This window comes from Pavona decussata, unplaced genomic scaffold (genome assembly GCF_977016875.1).
Source record: "Pavona decussata unplaced genomic scaffold, jaPavDecu1.1 SCAFFOLD_59, whole genome shotgun sequence".
Lineage (NCBI taxonomy): Eukaryota > Metazoa > Cnidaria > Anthozoa > Scleractinia > Agariciidae > Pavona > Pavona decussata.
This window is the reverse complement of record NW_028145481.1, coordinates 2,572,501-2,585,626: the sequence shown is the minus strand read 5'-3', so window position 1 is coordinate 2,585,626 and position 13,126 is coordinate 2,572,501. Positions and strand designations below refer to the sequence as shown.

Here is a 13,126-nt window from a genome sequence, read left to right as displayed (position 1 = left end):
GACTAAACAATCAACTTTATGTCTAAATCGCACCCTATTCCCCAAGTTGGGAAAAGGCCTCCATGATAATTTGCAATTTAATTAATTGGCTGTGAAAATGTACATATTCCCTTTAAGGTGTGGCATGGTAACCTGCAGCTGTTATTATGCAAAATAAAATTTGCTGCAACCAATAGATAACTACAAATAAATTGCTTAGGTCTTTTTCGGACTAGTTGTCTGTGCCAGGGCTCTCTTCCCGGGAATTGAAAAGGACATTGTTTTAAACTCCTTGGTCCCCAATGAGCAACCATTTCCTTGTTTGTTCATTTAGTGTAGGCATAGGAAAAAGGGTTTATACTTCATGGTAAGGTAAGGGTGACTATATGGTACCTTACCATGAATTACTTGCCGGAAAAAAAACATGGGAACTGACAAAGTCCTGACCAGTACCTGCCCCAAGGACTTGTGCTCATACTTCATGCCTGCACCAAGATTTTTTTCAGTCACCAAAAAAAAAAAAAAAGTTCAGACTAGTGTCCGTACCCAAGAACCAGACCCATGCACCTAATATGAATGGGACCTTACACTCCTGAATGAGCATACAAAGTTGTTACAGTCACACGACCAATGAACCTTGGGAGGGGAGGGGGGGTGAAATTCCAAATAGTGGACTCTGCCAGAGATGGGTACCATTTTCGCCCCCAGTGTGCCAAAGGCTGGTGAAAACTTTTGTATTTTTTCCATGACCACAACCGTTATCCGTGTTAATGAAGTTCCTTTTGTATCAATCCATGTTCCAACAAAAGAGCATGAAGGGAAAAGTGGACATTGGAAATGTTTTTTTCAGCACTTGTCAGGGAAGAAAGGAATAAGAATGGCCGACATCTGATTTTCAATTCGATACTGGATATCGCGATACTGATACAGCCAAGCCTCCATCGCCTGGACTTCCCTGGACATCCTAAAATAATCCGAAAATCGCAAACAAAAAAATGTATCGAAATAGAATCATCCTCCCATCCTCTTTATGGAACCAAAAACGAAACTAATTCTCCGTTTCGAGTGTTCAGTGAGTAAGTTCTCACATGAGCTTCACTCATTTATTCATGTATTTTTGCGGCGGCGCTTGCGATTTTAATATTCGCTAGGTCTTAATGAAAAGGGGGACTGTAGTAGGGCCCTCGGGGGTGTTGATTAAACGAAAGCGTAACCGCATGCATATGCAGGCCTTTTGCGGTTGTTGTTTTAATATGACCGCCAAAGAAACTGTTGCTCTGTGGACACGTCTTGCTATATGAAAACTATGACTTCAAAAAGACTTCATCTTTGCATCTGTAACAAAAGGCTTCGAAAATCTTTTCAACAATATCGAAATTAAACCGCATAAAAAAGTGGGAGGGGCTCCCAAGCCCACAAGCCCCCCTTTTACGTTGTCCCTTTGTAAGCAGTCTATCATCAAAGCAAGTTTGCTGAAGATTGGTAACAGGTCACATTGACGGCTTATACTCTACTACGTCGAAATCTTCTCAGTACGACCACGCTTCTACGGTCTGTGAACGAGTTTGTGCGGAGATTAGGGAATTAAGCCAAGGAGTCTGCGACAAGACAGAGCGAAACAACACACTGTAGTACAACTGTATCCTGATGAACTGTCTTTAATACATTATCTTGTTTCAAAGATCCACATGCACATGATTTTTTATAACAAGTGGTCTTGGAATAGAAAACTGACGAAACAAAAAGGAAGTCAAAATTAGTGGCGTCTTGGCTTTTGACGCGGTTTTGTATTATTCTTGAGCTTCTCTGTTGGTAAGCTCTGCCGAATGGGAATCTGAACTGTTAGGGAAGCATTTCTTTGCCGATTCTTGAGTTCCCTAGGAAAAACAAATGGTTGATGTAGTCAGTAAAGTGAAATTCCCAATGGAGCTGCGCCCCTCTCCCCCCCCCCCCCCCCCCCAACCCTTTCCCAGTCCCAAATCTCAGAAGTTGAAATTATTCTGCCAGATTTAGAATCGGAAACGTGAGATTCGCGTTTTTGTTTTCTTCAAAAAAATGAGTACGTAGATGAGTAAAGTGCAAAATGATATACTATATACCATAAGCCTGCGTAGCTGGCGGTTTTGTTGGAACTTGCTGGCCCGCGGCAGATCCGCGACGCGGGCCATGCCACCAAACCCCAACAATATTGTATTATTGTATTATTATATGCAGGCTAAATACCATACCATAACGTTCATTTAGACACGACGAGATTCAAAGCAATAACTTGTGCCCAGGATCGTGTCACAACGTAAAAATACGATTCTAATACTAAAGCAATAGCAATCACCATCATCATCATCTTCATCGTCATCATCTTATTACGGCAAACGTGAGATAAAAACTATATACTAATACCACAAATACTAACAATACTTGTATAGTCTATAGGCAACATAAAAATGTCATCCTTGCCTGGCAAGGAAATGTATGAGGGATTCAACGCTTTAGTCAAGGATTTTCAGTGTGTGCCGTTATTCGAACTTCTCTTACATATTATGATATATCTCTCTTTAACCTGTTGCTGTACTTACTCGTAAAAATTCTTCCTGACAGCCTTTCGAAACATCAGTCCACATCCAAAGGCCATTAAAATGATCACCAAAAAGTCTCCAAGTTTTAGAAACCTCTTTCGTCGCAACATCTCGAGAGCGCTTGGTGTCAAACCTATTTCCATGAAAAACAACAAGGATCAGTTTTAGTACCTTTGTAGATGGGACAAATGCCGCTACTAGTTGTTACTTTCACTACCCCAATTCAACTGAAACAGACAAAAAGGAATACTCTTCAGCCATATTTTCGCATACGGGATCCGAACATCGTAATGATCCGTTAAATTAAAGGAACAAATTATGTCAACGTTTTAAAGCAAAATATGACGTTATATCTTGCTTTGAAAGGTTTACTCAGTGTGATTCAAAGGCTTGTTTTCAAACGCCTGATCAGTCATTGTGTTGTACCAACCTCGTGATCTGACTTTTTCCTTGAAAATAACATCGAAGCACCAATCAATTGCTTCATTGAAGTCGTCTCCATATTCCTGCTTGAGCCAAACGTACTCGGCTTCCTGAACAGAATGGGACAAATTAAGGAAGCGTTTATAGTGGCACTATAGAAGTCGAAAGACAATTCATATGAAACATGGGATTTAGCACTCCTTAGAAATGAGTATATCGTGTATAATAATAAATATTCTATGTGTATTCCTATCTCTTTCCTAGTATTCGTGGCAAAACGCATGCAGGAAACAGGGTGTGCAGGGCTTGATAGGAAGAAAAGGCGCTACGAACCAAATTGCAACTCCTCGCGCAGTGCGCCTCACTTCATTACAAAGCCGGTAATCTCCAAGGGAGAGGCATTAAGTCTTCCCGCAGTAGGTTGGCAACACCGGATCTAAATGGCCTGGTCACACGCAACACATCTGGCGAATTCCTCAACAGGGTGGGGTCGGGGGGAGGTGGGGGGCAGTGATTATACACCCTGACCTACAAGAAGAAACGGTTATTGAGGTTTTTGAATACAACAATACTCAGGTGTATTCTATTTGTCCAATCAGAGAGCAACACCAGTGTACCAGAAGTCAGGAAGTTCCTATAAACTTCCACCAAATCACTAACAACATGAAAATCTCAGTTTCATGTGTGGCAAATTGTCCCAGATTTTTTGTACTGAACTGGTAATTTCACGAATCCTGAGTGAAAAGGTTGTACACTCACCACCGACATCCAACAGTGTGAAAAACGATCACGAACAACGCCAACGAAGCCTTCAGGGTGGTCCTGAAATCCTAAAAAAATGAAATAGAAGCGGTGTATAATGTGTAAGGCAAAAATAAATTATTCGTATTTTCGCGCGTTTTAATTTCCGCGATTTTCGCAATGTTAAAAAATACTTAAAGCTGGAATGTCCTAACTTCTTTGAAATCGCAAAAATGAAGATAACTAATTTCGCGAATTAGTTACACGAAAATGAGTGAGAATAAGCCTAAGCACACTAGCTTGAAAACAAACAAAGACACAGAGAGACAACAATTACAGAATCAGTTCTCACAAAAGAATTTCAGAAAATGGTCTGCATGCTGTGATGGAGTTGTGTTCGCGATTTTCGACTCCAACAAACGATCTTCCCTCTCATAAAAAAAGCTCCTTCCGTACTTTACATTTATTCAGAAGTTTTTCCTTACCTGGGCCCTCACCAGGGTAAATACCAATCAGCGTTATTGTAAAGAATAAGCAAAAAAAGAACGCAAGTTTCATGTTTATATCCACAAACACGCAGCTCAATCAACAAGTCTCCCGTCTGTACAAAAAGCACAATGCGAAACGGGCAAAAACATTGACGTTTCAATGGACAGTTTGTGCGTCATAGACGTTAAATGTATGAGCGCGAGCGAGAGAACACGCGCGGCAAACAACCACGTGCGCGTGCGATAAAGAATGTGCGCGCAATAGGAGAACGCCGGGAAAACGGTCGTGTCTAGAGAAAGCGTTAGCAGATGCTTTTTGTTCTCACATAGTTCTGTGACCTACATCCTCGATACCTTTCTGTCTCAGGTAACCTTCGTTACGGTTTTTTGGGTTCTACCAAAACCAAATCTGTTTTTCAGAAAGAATGTTTGTCGTCTCAACTTAGTAAAATCATTGTTCCCCAAACTGAATATGCGCGGGCAACATTAAGGTGCAGAAGCCCAAAAACGACAAAAGCCCAGAGACATCTTTTGGTCTCTAAAGTCTTGCCTCCCCGACAAAAATTCTGTGTGCGCCGAAAACACTCAAGTTCGTTTTTTCGATCCGCAATGATGTTTCCTTGCCAGTGGGGAGGCCTTAAATGCGCTGCGACCTGCGCAGAAGCTATACAAAAATCACATAACTCAGCGATGTCTAGTCTTACATAAAGGGGTTTGCGGGCGAGAGAAACACAAATATTTGGTTGTCACCTTTTGCTTGAACCTGTACTTGGGTAAACGCCCTGAAACTTCGGGACTTTGTCAGAGATCTAACTACGAAAAATTTGATGTAGTCGGTTTGTGTTGATTGACTTTGAAATCACAATGGCAACCAATTTTTGACAGGCAGTTTTTTCAGAAAATCCCTTTTCAAAATGAAGAAAAATCACTTTTCTTCCCGTAACTTTTACGGTTTTAGCTCATATTTAATTAGTGTTCCTTTATTGGTTTTGGTTCATTTTCGTTCAATTTGGGCTCTTTCTTTCTCTCTTACACAAGGTAAAGAAACTCGAGTTCTTCGAACCTGTGCCTAGTAATACAAAAGTATTTTGCGTGGTTTATGATTATGGAAAAAAAAGAAAATTGGGGCTTGCCATGCGTTTTTCAGAGATAATTAAGCTCAATTTGGGGGGAAAATACCATACTTTGCCTTGTAGTTTAAAGCATTTTAGAATTTTTGTGGTTTAATTATCTCTAAAAAAAATGTAAAGCTACCCAAATATTCTTTTTCGATTTCAATAGCCCTTGCTGAGATCTGCTTTTCCTGCATAGTCATAAACCATGGAGAAATATATCTCAGTATTAGAAGGCGTCGTCCTTAGCTCAGTTAACTGCATTGATAAATCACCCTAAGTTATTTGGGTTTGATACACTATATTCTGCAGCCACTTTATTGAATGATATTCCTCAATATTACCTGGAAACTATATATTGTGTATGTTGTGGTTTATAGTTGTTTTTGGTTTAGTGATTTTCTCTTTGTCTCATATTCATTACAATAAATACATTAACCAGAATCTTGAACAAAGGAAAATAAAATGAAACCAAAAATAAAATTAAACCACAACAAATACATTAAGAATAAAATTGTTTTCTCTATGCAAGCTACAATTTAAAAAGCAGTACTCTTAATAACATCATAAATTTAAACTCAGTCTAGAAAACTGCTTGTTTCCCGTTACATAAGATTAAGAGTGACTTAAGTTTTATACATAACAATGCTTTGATCTCTTTCTCATTGTTTAAATCCTTGATTGCAACCCAATGAATAGCCTGAGAAATTAGCAGACGGGATGCCAAACTGTATGATATACATATTTGTGTGGTGGAAACAATTCCACAGATACTTTTGTTCCTTTCCCTTTTTGCCTTTGAACAACTCGATTTCCTGAAGAAAAACACACTAATGGTAAGCGGCATGAGCTCTGCGCGTGTAAGGATGAAAAATGACTTGACGTCAATAATGTTGTGAATTCCAGGATTAGTGCTGAACAGCTACATGTGAGTGAAGAGGCTTGACTCTAACATTTCTTGAAAGTCCAACCCGTATTGGAGGTCCAGAAGTCTTGATGTTCACTCCGCCCAGCCCCATGCCTGGGCTATTTCTGAGGAGTGATGTAGAGTGGGTCTTGAGCTGTTGCTGTAAAGGTGGATTGCTTGAAGATGAAACTAAAACATTAAAAAATAAAGTAATTTTTGTGAGCAGATAGAAAAATGCTTATTGATTGCTGCTTTACGTCATTCCAATTAGGTGAACACAAACCGAAATGAAAATATTACAAAAGAGCCTGGCCCAGGTGTTGAGATATTGTAGAGCGGCACAAAGTAAATTGAGATGCACACACACTCAAACACTGTTGAGGAACAGGAAAAAACAAGAAGAGACTGGGGAGAGGAGGCGCCTTCTCTCTCCACTCTCCTGCTTGTATGATTCGCTCTTAATTCGCCCTCCTTCCCACTTTATGAACATCTGGAATACACTAATTACAAAAAACAAAAATAATGATAAAATAAAAATATGTGCTATTAAAGAAACCCTGGGGCTTACTGATTACAAGTTCAGCTCCATCTCCATTGGTCATAAGTTGTCCGCTAGACATCTAATGTTAGTTAGTGTTACCCAACCAGGGAACACCATTTGCTATGTGCTCTCATTGACTGCCCAAAAATTATCTGGATAGTACTTGCTATTCACCACCTGGCAGTCATGTGCAAGTTTTTGGTCAATTTGTTTCCACTGATTTGGTATATAATAATCATTCACCCCAGTGTCAGTGAATAGTGATATTAATGTATACAGATAGTACTTTTACAGATCTATGTAGATTGAACCTTTAAGTATTTTAAGTCATGATAAGTAACTTGTATTTAAGTAATTTAGTTAGTGTTAGCTACACATGGCACCTCAAACATAATTTTTTGCTTTAATTACCAATCATGTATAGATAAGGGATGCACTGTATGCTTACAACTCCTGGTATGCTCTTTTTGTTTACTTTACCGTTTACATTTTAACAATCATTACTGTTCTTTACTTTGAGTTAGAAAGATTTTAACATTCCTTTCAAATATTCCTTCACTATTATTGTTGGAGCTCTCTTGTCTACCTGAGGATTACAGCCTTTTTCAGAAGATTAAGGAGAATTATGATTTATTTGTTGCATGTATTTATTTGTTAAATGTAAATAGTTTGTAAGTTTTATTTGAAAGATTTGTATGATTTATATTATAGGTGTAAGTTTAGTTATTAAGTTATATGCTATTGTGATGCACTTTTGAATATTGTACAGAAAAGGTACAATATAAGTAATAAATTAATATTATTATTACTATTATTATTATTATTATTATTATTCCTAAGGTGGGTTAGTATATTCAGAGCAGAACCTTCAAGACGCACCTCTCTTTAGGGTAGTTATCCTTTTAGCATCTTCAGAAGAAACCTGTGAAATTAACACAGGAAAAGAAAAGAGAATTAGCTAAGACTTGTAACTAATTCATAATTTTCACATTTACTTCTTGGAGGTTAGTTGATTTAACTCTGTTAATATTCTTGAAATTAAAACTTTAGCCAAATTAAAATGTATTGTTGATTAACATTTAATAATTGTTATTTAAATAATAATTAATTTATTATTATCAAGTAGATTAATGAATGCATTATATAATAATGCCATTTTATAACTGACGCATGTTATAGCCGTCTACCAAAAATCATTTGTTCACACTTTGGCATTTATGTGAAGAATTATTTTGTAAGTATGATGGGTAAGTATTAGTCAACTCCCATTTGACTGACTGTTTCAGAATATTACAGAATATTAAAGTATTATTCTCATCATGCGATGTACGTAAATTAGGTAATGATTTCATCTCTACAGAGTACTATTACGCGTATGGCAAGATCGCACAACTCATTAATGTCTGTTAAATGAAATGAAATGTCACGTAATGAAACATAGTAACTGAACATCACCTGAGTAACGTGTTGGCTATGCACAAAAGGTTCATGTGCACTCTAATGTACTTTCAGTTATTACATCTAATTATATAAATATTTTCCTGTAGTTGTGGCTTTTCTGAGCTTTTATAAAATTATGTACATACAACAGTCTTTGCTGTCACAAAATATTTCCTGCACTTGCAAGCCTAGGATAATTTAGTAAGTTTTGGTGACTAACCCTTTAAGCCCCAAAAGTGACTAGAATCCAATTTTGCCTTCAATATCACTACATGACCCAAACACATGGGTCATAAGAATAAACAAAATCATCGCCAAAGATGAAATGCTTTGATTTTTAAACAAATTCTCCTAACTCGTACCATAAGGAACAGATAAAACAGTGAGGAGAATATCCAAGTTGATTGATAACAAGGCTGAAAGGGATAAACATGTACTGTGACTTAAGCTTTAATCTGACTGGACTAGAAGACAAAAACATCCTATTTATCTAATGTTGCAGTTACCCTGTCTCAGGAAGTGGGGGTGGGGGGAGGGGGGGCTTGGGTCTATTATGATGGAGACGTGTGAATGAGACCAAGTTGTTAAACCAAAAAAAAAACAGTCATCAGCCCAAAACAAACTACCAAAAGTACAGCCTTCTCTGCACCATAAAGCCTTAAAAACAGTCCCTGTGTCAAAATCTCTCCACCCCAAAAAGGTCTTTGCCCCTGCACGTCACTAAAAGTACCTCCTCTCTGGGATCCTGTATTTACTGATAGTTTTCCGGTGACTTACTTGAAGGTGAATTGGATGCAGAACTTGAGACTGAGTGACTGCTGTTGGCTGAAGACCCTCGACCTTTGTTTTTACCTTTCCCTTTTAACATCTTGAGTGGTGTTACTAAATCAAAGCGTCAAGCAAAAATAGTTTAGTAATACATAAAAATCGAAGCGTCCTACGTAGACGCTCTTTGGGCTCAGCTTATATTTCTCCCAAAGAGGCTAACATTTTAAGGGCAAAACAGTCAAGCATAGATGCAAGTCTTCAAGTACAAGATCTCATTTCTGTTCCCGGTTGGTCAAAGAGCGGATAACTTTATCTAGTGGATAAATCGCTATCCAGCAAGTAAATGTGCTCGAACCAATACATTTTATTTGCTGGATAACAATTTATCCACTGGGTAAAGTTATCAGCACTTTGAACAACTGGGACCTGGTTTGCAATATGTCAGGTTTTAATTTTTGGATAAAGATACTCAGAAATCTAATAACGTGGCCAACTGACAGACAAAACTAGTTTTGTAGTTGCAGAGTACTACGACAAACACAAAAAAACTACATAATTTTTTATTACAAGCATGCAAAGTGGTTTCAAACCATGAGTTACAAAAACAACAAGCATACAATGCAACCCAGTACAAAGTCAGCTCTTATTTCCAGTGTTTCGGTACCACGTGAAAATTAGGATTATTATTTTTATTGAGAACCTTCTTTGCATGGGATGCTAGTCCAACTCAGCGTGAAAATTAATTTTGCACAGTTTACCAAAGTTCACCTTTTCATTATGTGCTTTTAACTACCTGTAAGTTTTAACCACAAAAATATTTTCTCAACCTGTTACACTGGTCCGTGGCTTGACACTGGGCCTTCCCGGTGAGCTTGTCGACTTGCCACGTCCTCGCCCTTTATTCTTTTTCTTGACCTCTGCTTCGTCAAAATCGCTATCATTTTGGTCATCACTAACGCTGTCTCCATTGCTTAACTCTTCACTAAGTTCAAATTCACTGTCTTTATTGATTAATAAGCGTGAAATGAAAGAAACACAGTAAGAATTTGTACACAAGAGAATTTCTATCAGCTGTCATAAAAATGGCAGATTTGACTAAATACATAAGGGGGTTGGTTTCTAAAGAAACCGTGGTGCTGTGTCGGTGGGTAGGTGAAACAAATGTTTGGTTTTATCCTTGGCCATTGATAAGAGACTCGAGTACTGACGTAAATTAGAGAGTATGTTAGCCCTTCATCAGAGCAAATCAAGGGATTATGGGTTGTACATGGTTTATTTAATAAGCAGTGGATCTATGCTATTGGTTAGAGCATGGTAACATGGAAAAAAAGAATTACTTAGTAGAATCAAAAGCACATACATTTCCAGTTTTTACAGAAGAAACCAACCTTCTTCTTGACCGGTTTTGAAATCGTCTTCCCCTTCTTCGTCTTCCTCCAATTCTTGTTTCAAAGCAGTCAGCTTCCTTGCTGTTGGTTTCTTTTTACTCGGTATTGGTTTCACGTCGTCGTTGCCACTTTCCTCTTCCTCACTTGGACTCTTCCTTTCTAAGTTTATTTGGGAATCATTCCTAGATTGGAACAATAACAAAACACTCCCTTGGTTTTCCTAGGCTTGAGTGTCCAAGATACATGAAATCCATTTATAAACTGTGATAATCCAGTTTCAAGGCATCACAGATCATGGTTCCCCTTGTTTTTACCCTTTAAGGCCCAATATTAACATACATGATTATTCTCATTTTACTAAGAAACACAACAGGAGACCACAGCAACTGCGCTTTGCTGAGATCACAGTTTCTTTCCAAAGCAGCGTGGATCAAAATCTGCCACTCGCAGCCTACTTTCGTGATATAAATACTGAAGCACTCTCAGTCGCCTTCATCACCTGACGAAGACCAAGAGTAAGCAGTGGAAACATTGCAATCTATATCTTGGGTGACTACATTGTGAGACAAACGATTACTTTATTTATTAGGGGAGGAGGGATGATATGGCACAGTGGTGATAGCACTTGATCTAGAGATCTCAATACGAGACTTTTACAGCACTCTGTCCCTCATACTAGAAATTACTTCTTGATAAATCGGAACCATTTGATTAAGAATTAACTTTTGCTTGGCTTGCGAGACTCCAAGACTCAAATTTCAAAATACAAGAGTCAATGATAAGCTTTATTTTTTACGGGCTTGAGATACTGAGACTCTAGTTTGAGACTCCAAGATTTCAGACTTGCCAAAAATTTGGCTAAACCCATCATTTTTCAAGGACCATCCTATAACCCTACATGTATCTATGATTAGAGAAGGGAACCACTGTCAGGACTAGATTGTCGAAAACTACATTATATCCTCATGTCTGTGGTAAGTATAAATAATGATTGTTAGGAGTATCCCCAAGAACCCCTAACTAAACATATCCTCAACTGCAGCACTCTTGAACAGTATTTTCTCTTCCTTCATATGTTCAAGATGGAAAGAGTCTAAAAACGAATCTTGACAGAAAAATCATTTGAACAACTGTTACCATTTGAATGTTTTCATTACACTCACTCAGTGTTTTCTTTATTGTTATCCTCCACATCCGAAGGAGGAAGTAATCTGGCCTTCTTTGCTTTCGACAAAATCATCTCTTCCTCCTCTGAAATTTCCTGTTCTTCCTCCTCATTTGCATTGCTACTGCTCTCGTTCTCAGCAGGCGACTGTTGTGAGTCTCTCATGGAAGCTTTCAGGGCAGCTTCTAACTCTTTCTGATAAAGCTTTTCATCTCGAGATAACCTATCAAAGAAACAGTCACAATCTGGTTTGGTTAATCTAGGATCACAGTAAACTCACCTGTCTCCAAGCTGGACAATTTGGGACCATCCCCAACTACAGTATCCATAAAATGATTGCAGAGGTGTTTGTCATCAGTTTTGGGAGAAATTAAAATGCTAATGCACAGCAATGACAATATTATACTAAACTGTGAACATTTTGGACTTACAATAATTTTCCGAGGGTAAACTTTGGACAAAAAATTTTCAAACAATTAATATTGTTTTCTACAGTAGGTACATTTTGGATGTAATACTGGGGCAAAACAAGATATAAATAATTGTACAGTGTAAATTTAGTGAACACAGTTCTGTTTAGACAGTTCACTTTGAGAGACATACCTTGAATCAAAACAGAACAAAACAAAGTGAAGAGTACAAGAATACTATAAATGAAAATCCCTAAATTATATGGATGTATACAACATTAATCTTTGATGTTGCCTCAACAAATTCCTAAACTGCCATTGAAATTATGGCCTAATCAAAGTAAAGACTGCATAATGGGTCTTCAGGTTCAATGTCATTACCAAGCAATATGTAATGCCTGCCAGCTTAACTTTGTCTAACTGAATCCACCTCACGTTTCAAATGGCCATAGAGCTAACAACAGTGGGTGCATTGGTTTCATGATTAACATTTTATTTTGAACCATAACTTACATAATGTAAGAACATGCAAAATAATGTGTGCAATATTAATTTATTTTCATTAACTAACAGCACATACTTTACATACTACTCTAGTGATCTTTAATTCCAATTCTCACAGTCTCTTTACCTTTCCTTTCTTTTTAAAGCCCCTGGTTCTTTACTTTTACCCTTGGTTTCATCTTGTTTTGTTTTTGGTTGTTTAGCTTTCACTGTTGATTTCACCTTCTTTACTGGTACCGGGCCTGGATCATCCTGGAAATCATCTGCACAAAACAAAATCATTAATATTTTTCCCAGCAGGAGGTAATCCTCAAAATTTTTATTGGGGTCCGTGGCTCAGTTCTCCAAACCCTGATCCTATTTCAGACCAAACTATTTAATTACCTGGTACCCTTTCTTAGACCTGGCCTCGTTTATACCCATTTTCAGACCTGGTTTCTAGAATCCATAAAGATACAGGTTTCTGTAAAATCTATACCTGTTTTCATACCAAAATAGTTAGAATCTATACTCTATTTCTGACCCACACAGCTTAAAAACCATACCCTTTGCTGCCACATATACCTATATACCTTATATAGGGGCTCACTCCCCCAGGGATGTAGATAATAGCCGGAAGCCGGGGAAATTACCCGGCTGTGAACGCGATTTTTCCGGCTGTAAAGCACTACTTCTTTCTCCAAA

General features: G+C 37.9%; 2 protein-coding genes across 3 annotated transcripts in view; both read right to left on the bottom strand.

Moving 5' to 3' along the window:
- Window positions 1-1,630: 1,630 nt before the first annotated feature.
- LOC146479434 (uncharacterized) lies at window positions 1,631-5,471 on the bottom strand. The gene is made up of 5 exons (XM_085111077.1): window positions 4,205-5,471; window positions 3,738-3,808; window positions 2,986-3,088; window positions 2,556-2,688; window positions 1,631-1,856 (listed from the first exon to the last, which is right to left on the bottom strand). The coding sequence occupies exons 1-5, from the start codon at window positions 4,275-4,277 to the stop codon at window positions 1,736-1,738; spliced, it is 501 nt and encodes a 166-aa protein (XP_084967203.1). The 5' UTR covers window positions 4,278-5,471; the 3' UTR covers window positions 1,631-1,735.
- Window positions 5,472-5,600: 129 nt separating this feature from the next.
- LOC146479433 (uncharacterized) overlaps window positions 5,601-13,126 on the bottom strand; it is a 13,948-nt gene continuing 6,422 nt past the window's right edge. The window contains exons 3-9 of one of the 2 annotated variants that reach the window (XM_085111075.1): window positions 12,570-12,705; window positions 11,527-11,751; window positions 10,364-10,545; window positions 9,803-9,976; window positions 8,985-9,089; window positions 7,647-7,689; window positions 5,601-6,415 (exon numbers count right to left, since the gene is read on the bottom strand). In XM_085111075.1, the coding sequence (XP_084967201.1) occupies window positions 7,679-7,689; window positions 8,985-9,089; window positions 9,803-9,976; window positions 10,364-10,545; window positions 11,527-11,751; window positions 12,570-12,705 (833 nt within the window). In that variant the 3' untranslated portion in view covers window positions 5,601-6,415; window positions 7,647-7,678. The remainder of the gene's footprint in view (window positions 6,416-7,646; window positions 7,690-8,984; window positions 9,090-9,802; window positions 9,977-10,363; window positions 10,546-11,526; window positions 11,752-12,569; window positions 12,706-13,126) is intronic. The other variant, XM_085111074.1, reaches the window with a different exon arrangement.